Genomic DNA, 12,441 nt, shown 5'->3' with positions numbered 1-12,441 from the left:
GTTTGAAGATGCCTACAGGGCTAGAAAGAGGCCCGGGGAAAAGAGATTAATTGGCAAAGAGCTGGTAAGCCAATCAAAACTACTTAATAAGTCACACGTGGTGTATGCAGTTATCCATACCTATATATGTAGAGACAGTTATCACACACCACTGTGCAGTTAAACTGAACAACAAAGAAAATGCTTTGAGCAGGAGGTTGGACTAGATGACCTCCTGAGGTCCCTTCCAACCCTAAGTCTATGAAATAAAACATGGAACTTTCTATAATCCTTTACAGCAGAGTATACCACAATTTAGAACAAAAGTTGAAGAGTCTTCAGAGAAAATATGCAGGCAGCAGCTCCAGCCTGAGTGTCTCAGCTGACTGCAATGAAGGCATGCTGACAAAAGGAGACAGGTGGTTTCAGTTGTGACACTCCATGTGACAGGAAAATGTGATAAGGTAACAACACTGAGTTAAATGTTACTGTTTGAAAGCTTTTGATAACATCATTTGGTAACTTGGCAGGTAACTTGTATCACCTCTTCACGTACCATAAAGATGAAGCCAAAACAGACGTTGATTGCTGGGGTTTATGTGCTTTGGGACCCAGCAGTCCATTATAACAACACGGACACTTACCCAACAATAAAGACAAATTCCAGCATGTATGCTTCTTGAGCCTCTATAGGAATGAATTTTCTGGCAAATTGTCAGCAAAAATTGCTGGTCTAAACTGAGTGCATGACTGAGAGATCCTTACCTGCAAGACATCCTGGATCTTCACCCACACATCTGCCATGTCATACAATTTGACATCACCGTCATACAGGCTGGATGGAAAGGCCACGGTCTGCCGAAGATGTCCCAGCACCACAGAGTGAGCAGCCGCTACAGCATTGAATTTGTCAAAGAGAAGTTCAAGCAGTTCCAGAAGTAAACTAGAAGGAAGGACAAACGCATTGAAGACCATAAAGCATTCTGATAACATAGTAATGAAGGCCATACAAGTACCTTAGATAGACATAGTGGGAGGCAGGAGGTAGGGGCTTATCTGTTTTCTTCCCCTCTCTTAAATTGAAAGAGAAGGTAAGTCTCATTTACTTACACACACAGACTCAAAATAATATGGTATTCAACGGTTTCGTGACATTTTGATTATGGGATGAACAGTATGAAAGAATTTAAAAACCTACATGAAAGATCAGAAACCAAAAGTATCAGGGCTTATCAGCTGTGTCAATCATCAAAATTTTATTATTACACATAAGGTGTTATAGCTAGAACCTCATCTAGGTGTACAGCACATTAGCTGTTCCCTATGGCTTCTTTACTGCCCAATTATTGTAATTAATGTGCCATTGCAAAAGCCTGTAACTATTGTGTGACAAGACAATGACTTACCACAACTGATATTATTTAGAAGAAAATGTCAATTAAGTTTGTTGCTGTTATGAAGTTATACAAACACCCCCAGGCCCAAAGATAGTGGTCCCCTCACATATGTCACTTAGCCATCTTGGACAAAAACATTCTCTTGACCTTACAGCACAGACACAAAAGGTAAAAGCAGGACATTACCAACAGAAATGTCTATTCCAGATAGCTCACTATAGAACGTAATCCTTCAAATGTATCCCTCTAATTTAAGTACCACATGGGCAACTGCCAGAGTTCTCAGATGGGGTATGCAGCTAATACACATTACCAGTGTCAAACACAGAGCTCATGGTTAAGGAGAAAAGCTTTTTGATTACACTGAAAGGACAATCACACTGATGTGATTGGAATAACAGAGACTTGGTGGGATAACTCACATGACTGGAGTACTGTCATGGATGGATATAAGCTGTTCAGGAAGGACAGGAAAGGCAGAAAAGGTGGGGGAGTTGCACTGTATGTAAGAGAGCAGTATGACTGCTCACAGCTCAAGTATTAAACTGCAGAAAAACCTGAGTGTCTCTGGATTAAGTTTAGAAGTGCGAGCAACAAGGGTGATGTCGTGGTGGGAGTCTGCTATAGACCACCGGACCAGGGGGATGAGGTGGATGAGGCTTTCTTCAGGCAACTCACAGAAGTTACTAGATCACAGGCCCTGGTTCTCATGGGAGACTTCAATCACCCTGATATCTGCTGGGAGAGCAATACAGCAGTGCACAGACAATCCAGGAAGTTTTTGGAACGTGTAGGGGACAATTTCCTGGTACAAGTGCTGGAGGAACCAACCAGGGGAAGAGCTCTTCTTGACCTGCTGCTCACAAACACGGAAGAATTAGTAAGCAAAAGTGGATGGGAACCTGGGAGGCAGTGACCATGAGATGGCCGAGTTCAAGATCCTGACACAGGGAAGAAAGGAGAGCAGCAGAATATGGACCCTGGACTTCAGAAAAGCAGACTTTGACTCCCTCAGGGAACTGATGGACAGGATCCCCTGGGAGAATAACACGAGGGGGAAAGGAGTCCAGGAGAGCTGGCTGTATTTTAAAGAATCCTCATTGAGGTTACAGGGACAAACCATCCCGATGTGCAGAAAGAATAGTAAATATGGCAGGCGACCAGCTTGGCTTAACAGTGAAATCCTTGCTGATCTTAAACACAAAAAAGAGGCTTACAAGAAGTGGAAGATTGGACAAATGACCAGGGAAGAGTATAAAAATATTGCTTGGGCATGCAGGAGTGAAATCAGGAAGGCCAAATCACACTTGGAGTTGCAGCTAGCAAGAGATGTTAAGAGTAACAAGAAGGGTTTCTTCAGGTATGTTAGCAACAAGAAGAAAGTCAAGGAAAGTGGGGGCCCCTTACTGAATGATGGAGGCAACCTAGTGACAGAGGATGTGGAAAAAGCGAATGTACTCAATGCTTTTTTTGCCTCGGTCTTCACAAACAAGGTCAGCTCCCAGACTGCTGCACTGGGCAGCACAGCATGGGGAGGAAGCGACCAGCCCTCTGTGGAGAAAGAAGTGGTTCAGGACTATTTAGAAAAGCTGGACGTGCACAAGTCCATGGGGCTGGATGTGCTGCATCTGAGAGTGCTAAAGGAGTTGGCGGATGTGATTGCAGAGCCACTGGCCACTATCTTGAAAACTCATGACTATCGAGGAAAGTCCCGGACGACTGGAAAAAGGCTAATGTAGTGCCCATCTTTAAAAAAGGGAAGAAGGAGGATCCTGGGAACTACAGGCCAGTCAGCCTCACCTCAGTCCCTGGAAAAATCATGGAGCAAGTCCACAAGGAATCAATTCCGAAGCACTTAGAGGAGAGGAAAGTGATCAGGAAGTCAGCATGGATTCACCAAGGACAAGTCATGCCTGACTAATCTAATTGCCTTCTATGACGAGATAACTGGCTCTGTGGATGAGGGGAAAGCAGTGGACATGTTGTTCCTTGACTTTAGCAAAGCTTTTGACATGGTCTCCCACAGTATTCTTGCCAGCAAGTTAAAGAAGTATGGGCTGGATGAATGGACTATAAGGTGGACAGAAAGCTGGCTAGATTGTCAGGCTCAACGGGTAGTGATCAATGGCTCCATGTCTAGTTGGCAGCTGGTATCAAGTGGAGGGCCCCAAGGGTCAGTCCTGGGGCCGGTTTTGTTCAATATCTTCATAAATGATCTGGAGGATGGTGTGGATTGCACCTTCAGCAAGTTTGCAGATGACACTAAACTTGGAAGAGAGGTAGATATGCTGGAAGGTAGGGATAAGATACAGAGGGACCTAGACAAATTAGAGGATTGGGCCAAAAGAAATCTGATGAGGTTCAACAAGGACAAGTGCAGAGTCCTGCACTTAGGACGGAAGAATCCCATGCACCGCTACGGACTAGGGACCGAATGGCTCGGGAGCAGTTCTGCAGAAAAGGACCTAGGGGTTACAGTGGACGAGAAGTTGGATATGAGTCAACAGTGTGCCCTTGTTGCCAAGAAAGCCAATGGCATTTTGGGATGTATATGTAGGGGCATTGCCAGGAGATCGAGGGACGTGATCGCTCCCCTTTATTCAACACTGGTGAGGCCTCATCTGGAGTACTGTGTCCAGTTTTGGGCCCCACACTACAAGAAGGATGTGGAAAAATTGGAAAGAGTTCAGTGGAGGGCAACAAAAATCATTAGGGGACTGGAACACTTGACTTATGAGGAGAGGCTGAGGGAACTGGGATTGTTTAGTCTGTGCAAGAGAAGAATGAGGGGGGATTTGATAGCTGCTTTCAACTACCTGAAAGGGAGTTCCAAAGAGGATGGCTCTAGACTGTTCTCAGTGGTAGGAGATGACAAAACAAGGAGTAATGGTCTCAAGTTGCAGTGGGGGAGGTTTAGGTTGGATATTCGGAAAAACTTTTTCACTAGGAGGGTGGTGAAGCACTGGAATGCGTTACCTAGGGGGTTGGTGGAATCTCCTTCCTTAGATATTTTTAAGGTCAGGCTTGACAAAGCCCTGGCTGGGATGATTTAGTTGGGGCTTGGTCCTGCTTTGAGCAGGGGGTTGGACTAGATGACCTCCTGAGGTCTCTTCCAACCCTGATATTCTATGATTCTATGACAAGTCTAGGAAGGTAGAGAAGCACAGTACAAGAGGTCTATGGCTTGTCTGTACATTATACTGAAAATAGAGATGGGCTGAAACAAAGTGCCTGATTAAAAACTCTGACCTTTAGAAAGCTTGGATCCTGAACTGAACTTCATTGTTGCCCTGATCTGTACCACATCCCGGACCCAAACACCTTTATAAATACCAGAAAAGTTCAAATCTGGACCCAGATCTGAAATGTGCAGCTCTAGTCTCTCTCAGATGAAACAAAATATAAAATCCTGTACTGCAAGGCAATTCCATTTTGTGGTACCAGGAGCTTTTCCCTTCACCTTTAATGTTAGGAAATGCCTACAAATTAGTAGCAGGTAAAAGTGACAGCCTGGGGATGATGTAGAACAGAAATACTGCTTTTGAAGATGGGTGTATACTGAACAAGGTGTTTTTGGTATAGAAGCCAGGAGTCTGTATGCGCATTTGGGAACTAGGATATTTGGGTGGTAAGGCATGTGTAGTTGTATATGTTGCCTTACGTTAACTGACTGCATGTATTTGAGCAATCTTAACTTTCAATAAAGTTGTTTGTATGGGAACTTCCACTGTTTTTCAAGTTAGCAACAGTACCTTAAATAGCTTTGGAATACAAGGTGTGGAGGAGAGTAGCCCTCTTCTGCTACAATAGGTCTTTGCACGTGTGTGTTGTGTGTGTTTACCAGGGGAAAGCATCAACGTTCAACCCCTGGGATATGGATGAGGAGGAGAAGGCAGTGGAAAGAAGGCTTTAGTCTAAATAACATCTGCACATTATTTATTTATTTGTTAGTTATTTATAGTTTATTTATGCATAAAGCAACCAATAAGAACCTTTTTTGGGGGGAAATCATAGAATCAGATTCTTACTGGTTGCTAACCACTAAAAAAACATCTTGATTTGCAACTAAATATAGTTTTTACATGATTTGGTTCTTTTTTCTGCAAACCAGGAAGACACACTCTCTCTATACACATTTATTTAATCAATTAGATTTCTTAACATATATTTTAGGCACACGCACACACACACACACATATATATATATATCTTAAGATTTTGATTCCTAATTTGTACAATTTATGTTAAACAATGGAGAATGATGCATTTCTCATTTACTAGATGATTAATTTTTTACTTGTAATTTGTGTCAAGCTACATTTGAATGGAAATAGGGATTTAATTAAAAATGCACAAAAACAGCATTTTAAGATGGTGTTATTTTACTAATAAAAATAACCTTAATTATTCTGGATACATAAGAAAACAGTAAGTTTATCAAACACAAAATGTTGGGTTGCAAGAGACCGCAAGAAGTCATTAAGTCCAACCCCCTATACAGTGGCAGGACCAAATAAACCTAGACCATCCCTGACAGGTGTTTGTTCAACCTGTTTTTAAAAACCTCCAATGATGGGGATTCCACAACCTCCCTTGGAAACCTATTCCAGAGCTTATATACCCTTATAGTTCGAAAGTTTTTCCTAATATCTAACCTAAATTAAAATGTTTTACATTTAAAATTAACTGCTTTATTAACCAAAGGATGTAGTAACAGCAATTAGTGAATTGAACTGGTTATTTCTGGTCACCCTGTCCTTCAAAATTTTAGAACTAATAGGTGTCATCTCCTCCCACCTGTTATTTACTCAGAGGTAGGAAGAGGAAAACAAGCTTGCCAGCTTTTTTTCAACTCCCAGTCAGTTTCTCAATTTTGAATGAACTAGTCAAGAACTGAATAAACTGAAGAAAATATTCTCTCTGCATATGCAGAAGAGGCTAGTGCTGTCAAAAGCTGGTTTAGCACTTCAACCAACTCTGGTTCCTGGTGCTTGGCCAGCGACTTCCAACCACTTTGGTGGCCTGACTTTCTTTAAAACTTCGGCAGGAAATAAGTACATCTTGAATATATTTCTATTTAATTTAAATGACTAAGAGATTTTAGTAATTTTAGGCCTTAATATAGGTTGTCATAATTTCAAATTTAAATAGGTTTATGTTTCAAAAGTGAACTTTATTTAATTTTAATTTTAAAATCCAATTTCTAAAATCCAATTTTTTAAAAAAGCATCTACTTTATCCATCCTGAAAACAGAGCTTCTATTTCTGATAAAAACAACAAGGAGTACGGTGCCACCGGACTCCTAGTTGTTTTTGTGCATACAGATTAACACGGCTCCCCTCTGATATTTCTGATAGGCAGCTTCTCCATCAGATAGACAACCTAAGGCTTGGGAGAGCTGAGCCTCAGTTTGATAGACCTTATTAGGTACAAAAGATAGGGGCTCACTATAGCAGGCGCAAGTGAGGAGGCAAAAAGGCAGCAAGGGTGAGGAACTGGTAAGGGTGGAAGCCAGAGAACCAGGGTGCCAAATATGACATGGAGGCAGAATTTGCGAGGGTTTGGCATTTTCATATTGAAAGGACTTATACCCTGCTTTGCGCGGAAAACTGAAGGCAACCTTAATTTGAAGCCGATGGGCACCTTCATAATTAAACATACATAATTGTGAAAATTTATCAGCCCAGGCACAAAATCGATTCACCTGCCATTACCATGGCAACAATGAAGCCAAATAATAATTTAGTCACCCATAGAAAAAAGAAAAAAGTTGTTTGCCCCAAGCAAGCACAATTTTGCAAGTCTGGATTAAATAGGTTAGACAGATGTCAGATATAAGAAAATATAAATGAGAGATGTGTTTGTAATAAAAAGGGATTAAGTAAACTTGTTTGCAGAATTTAAAACTGTTCACCCTGTTGGCACTCAATGATATTATGCATTGAACAAAAAGGTATTTATATTTTTTCTTAATTACAAGTGCCTTCATATTCTCATATTATGGCATGGGTTGATTGGAAGCTCCCAACTGGCACTCTCTGTGACAGTCATCATTTTAGCTAATGAACTACCATACGTCCTTCTCCCATTTAAACAGTTCCCATCCTTTCCAGTTCTCCTTGTAGTCAAGTCCCCTGAAGCTTCTAATCATGTTTAATTGCCCTTTTTCTGGACCTTTTCTAAATCTCTTAGGCCATTTTGAGACAAGGTGACTGAAAATTAATGCAGTGCGGGTTAAAGAGACCACATAAAGCATCACAAAAATAGTTCACTCCAAAGGCATAAGTTGTGGGGGAGGGTCTTTTTGGAGCAAGTGACCTGAGCAGAACAAATATCTGCAATGACAAAGGGCTGCTCGGGCAGTTTGTCAGTTCAAGTTCTCAGCATCCACTCACCAAGAAATACATAAACATGTCGACAGAAAGTGACACATGCCCTGAGGCAACTCCTATTGTCTGGGCAATAAAAGAGAATGAGTCCATAGGAAGTGACTGCTGACACTTACATGAGGTCACCAATGATAATGCATGCACTTTACCAGTGATAACGTCCTTTGCTTAGTTCAGGGTAATTTGGAGTTCGATGTTTTGTTTAGTTTTTGCTGTTCAAGCCTCAGCAACAAGAGTTGGTAAAAACAAGTAAGGAAATTTCCTAAGACCTCTGAAAGGAAAAGCTGCATGGGTTTGGTAATGAGATAGTTATTATGCCTGCTCAGTGAGTCGGATCTTCAATCGATGTAAAACCTCATAGCTCAGTTGAAGACACTGGAGCGATGACAATTTACACAGCCAGAGGATCTGGCCCAATATCTTTGTCCATCAGTAGTAATGTTACCAGTCTTCTCAAACTAAAACTAATACAATAGTTTTACTTTTTCACTATACCTTGTCCTTCATAGCCAGGTCAGAGATTTCTGTAGATACTATTTACAATCTAATGAACAGCTCACGAAGGAGATAAAATCAGAACCTTTTCTCCACAAAATAATTGTTCAAGGGAATGCACAAACTGCTAGAAATATTAAAGAACCCAGGTACTGTTCTAAACACCAGTGGTAGTGATAAAGGTTGGAAGAGAGACTAGCTACAGAAAAGCCAAAATCAGTTCCAACTATGTGGAGATTCCACAGTAGTTCTACACAACTACATTGCAGTCTACAGTTTTGATAATTTCTACAACTGCTTAAGCAGAGTAAACCTCCTACTTCCCTCTAGTGGTTAATGGTGCCCTCAACCTGCTTATCTCCAGCGGAGGTGAACGCAGGGTAGGGTGAGATTGAGGTATATCATGGTCAATTACAGAGAAAATGCATTCCCCCCCAAAAAAAATTTGTTATCGTATGTAGTAGTATATAAACGGCTTTTAAAAATTGTGTATTCTGTAAACGCATTGTGAATTAATATTTCAGAACAGTATGGAAGTTATAGAGTTTACTAGGCTAGGCTAATGATAGGTAGAAAAATAAAATATTCAACAGTGAGATTAAAGTACCACACCTTTTCATAATCCAAACTGGGGCACTGTCAAATTAGGAAACTCTAGGGCTGTGCTCCAGAAGTGTAACTTTTTCTCATGGAATGATAGAATTTAAATCATTTTGATGAGAAGTTCCTAAAGGAATTACTCTAGAATTTCCAAACACAGACTTCCTGGCCTCCAGCCCAAGCAGAAGGGGACATGACACTTTTCAAAGGGAAAGAATACCAGTCAGTCTTTCAACAGTCAGCACCCAGTCTTGGAAAAACAGACAATACAAGTTATGTGCACATCTGGTTACTGCAAGCTGCCCATAAGAAGTTTAATTATAGATTCAGATCCTTTGGGCTTTTCATCTTTTTTAGTCATCTTTATTAGTCATTTTATTTGTTAGTAGTAATCATTTTTATGGATATCTTCTAAGTACAGTAGCTGAAGACAGACAATGAGCTCGGATATGAAAGACACCAAAGGGTATTCATATCCGATTCTAGCTTTAAGATGAACTAAAACATATTATACCCGCCAAGTCCTGAGATCAAGAACCTACCATCATTAAAAACCTTAACAACATTTAAACAGTGTTGAGAGGCATACTCTACACATCTTTAACTTTTTACAGAATTTGGCTCTTGTGGGGGAAAAAAGAACCTTTGGCTTTTAAGACAGGAGTTGTCACTTACTCAATTAAAAACGTAGCTAATTTGTCTAGGTTGGCTGCGTTTCCCAACTGTCTACATGTGATTTCTGTTAATTGGGGACTCTTACATTTTATTTCATTTGTTTTTCTAAAGATTTTAAATTCACCTTTTAAAAACAGGAGATGCCTTATGGAAAACATTGCATATCATTCTGTTTATTAACAATTCTCCCTCTGCCCTTATCAGAGGATGATTCCTCCATCATTTTTTATATTCTTGGGAGGTCTGCATGGAAACAAAACCCATGTGTCTTAGGAGCTCATCAGCTGCTGATGATCATTCATTCATATCAACTTTTATAAAACCATGTGCCCAGTGCCCAGACCTCTGGGTACATTAACACAATTAAAAAAATATTACCTGATCCTGCAAAAAGCTAAATGGGACTTAGTTTCCCAAGTCACTGGGGCACATGTTTAAAATTTTGAGACTACTGCTGTAGTCCAAGGGCTGCTGGTGCTCCTGAGGGTGATGGCCTCAGCCCACAGCTTACTTTTGCAGCGAATGCCAATACTCCATACCTCAGCATTTGAAATGTGCCTACCTGGGCTGGTTTTCCTGGGAAAGGCTCTCTCCTTTCTGGTAGCCACTGTCCGCCACTTGCGTTGTGGACCTCTTGACAATCTGCTTGAGCTCCTGTTCCAGACGATCCTTGATAGCCTTCACGGTCTCAGGGATTTTTTTCAGTTTGGCCAGCCCTTTGATGAGGATCCCCATGAAGACAGTACTGTTCTCCTCCGGATCCAGCTCCATATCTTCTTTAATCTCCAGCACACTCACTTCTCGCACTGAAATCACACCACCACCACAAACAATTGTTTAGACCACTCAAAGTAAGATCAACACCAAGCAAATGTAATGTTCCAATTGGCTTGTCAAAGCAGAACTCTGTCTATCATGGACTACTGCAGGAATAAACGCTGAAACACAAAACAACTCAATTTCTTCACTATACACAAAACATAGCAGCCTGCAAAGTAGACTGATTCAAAGTCAGAGGTTATACACAGGGAGGAATAAGTTACCTGCAAGTTCTGCGGTATATTGAACTCTAGTGTGATTAAGACATTCATAAAATATGAGCTTTATTAATAATCATTTTAGTGCTATACATATCAATGCAATTATAGGCTTGAACCCCCAACCTAGCTATTTTCCATGTTTCACAAAAGAGAATTTTTTATTGTGAGAACCAATTATTTTAGCAAGAACAAACTCCTGAAGAATTTGTAGGAAAGGACTTTTTCTTTTCCTCTTTGCATTCTAGTTTACAATAAAGTATGGAATGATGGTTTGATGTTATCCTATTCTATTTTATTACTGCTGTCAAGAGACTGAAGATATTAATCACACTCTTTAATAAGAACCTTTTAGTAAGTTGTCTAAAAGAGAAAAAGGATTAGGTTTGAAAAACTAGATGGAGAATTAAGGGTACTCTGGATACAGTCCCCTTGAAATAACATGGAGTATCTTGACATGAAGTTCTGTTGCTAGGAGACCATAACCACAAAATCTCAGGGTAATGTGTTTTTGTTTTAAGTATGCTCATTAATCAACATTTCTTAATTTACAGATAATGAACAGTAACAAAAGGGAGCCTATGCTAAAGACTGGGTGAAACACCTAATTGATACACTGAAAAGCCAACATGAAGTGAAAGTCTTCAAGGCAAGTCCAACCAAAATGTGTTGTAAAGAAAGAACTGTATGGCCACATGGATTGTTAACAGAAGTATACAGACACACAGCTCAGAAGTATACAGATAAAGAGATTCCAACCTCATAATGGTTACTGATACAGAGATTAGAGACAAATATCTGTTTCATCCTGATGGTGTTGAACCAAGCTCAGACTGCTGGACAACAAATTACTCCAGTAACTTATACTGCTCTATAATGGACTGATTTAAAAATATGCTTCTAGAATCATCCAAGAATGTAAAGAAAGTTTATATAAACCACCAGAAAACTTCAAAATGGATTTCACAAACAAGAGAAACAGCATGTCACAAGGAACACAGAGCTCTAGAGCTAGCTATGGAGGTAACACCACCTGAAACAGAAGGTCCATCAACAGGCTTGCCTAAATGTCAGAACAAAGATGTCAAAACAAGAGTTCTCGGAAAAGAATGTTCCAAACAGGTGCCTCCTCATTGACATCTCAGCTCTGGCCCTTCCTATGCTTCTTCCGCCTCAGTAACTATTGCAATAGGAAAAGTAAAATTTTGGACATCTTCTTCCTGAATTTAAGAAGTGAAAAAAGTTGCTTACTGCTTTACAACCTGAGTAACAAAGACTGAAAAGCCAATGTGAAAGTAAAAGGCAACGTAACTATAAATATTTTCTATAGTGTACATTGTCACATCATATAAAGTCCTAGGCAAAGCCACTCGTTATATTTACACTTTGTTTAACCACCACCCAGATACAAGCTCCATAATTCATCAAAATGTTAGAGGGGTACTTCTGAGTTTATGTTATCTCCTCCAGGAGAGGGGAATGTATTAATCTAATCCCTTTAGCAAAGTCTCTGACCAACGCTCCCATATTCCTATTGCTGTGGACCATGACATGACTTCTGCCCACCGAAGTAGGGCAAGACTAACAAATCTTGCTTGAAACTTGTTCAAATCTACTTCAGTCAGGCCATTTAGAAAGGCACACTTGGAGCAGGTGCAAGTTACAAACCTCAAGCACCTTCTGGAGACAGCTCATCACCAGGCCCACAAAAGTTCAAAATTGCCCTGCACACCATCTCCTCCCAGAAAGTGCAGATGTAATTGTTACATTTTCCTATGCGCTTTGTTGTCATGTTACTATTTATTTTGCATCATTTTTAATAGGTTAGTTAAAATTTATTTCAGTGCCAGCTGACTTGCACACATATT

The 12,441-nt window shown here is 40.4% G+C and overlaps 1 protein-coding gene across 7 annotated transcripts in view; it reads right to left on the bottom strand.

Moving 5' to 3' along the window:
• Positions 1 to 12,441, bottom strand: part of EXOC4 (exocyst complex component 4) — a 600,856-nt gene that overhangs the window by 508,273 nt on the left and 80,142 nt on the right. For all 7 annotated transcript variants that reach the window (XR_012156857.1, XR_012156858.1, XM_073328862.1 and 4 more), the window contains exons 6-7: positions 10,099 to 10,342; positions 745 to 922 (exon numbers count right to left, since the gene is read on the bottom strand). Coding sequence is in view for 5 of the 7 variants with exons in the window: in XM_073328862.1 (XP_073184963.1) it covers positions 745 to 922; positions 10,099 to 10,342 (422 nt within the window). In the remaining 2 variants the exon portion in view is untranslated. The remainder of the gene's footprint in view (positions 1 to 744; positions 923 to 10,098; positions 10,343 to 12,441) is intronic.

The sequence above is a fragment of the Lepidochelys kempii genome, chromosome 1 (genome assembly GCF_965140265.1).
Source record: "Lepidochelys kempii isolate rLepKem1 chromosome 1, rLepKem1.hap2, whole genome shotgun sequence".
In the NCBI taxonomy this organism is placed as follows: domain Eukaryota; kingdom Metazoa; phylum Chordata; order Testudines; family Cheloniidae; genus Lepidochelys; species Lepidochelys kempii.
The sequence above is the reverse complement of the archived record's forward strand: the minus strand, read 5'-3'. Positions and strand labels throughout refer to the sequence as shown.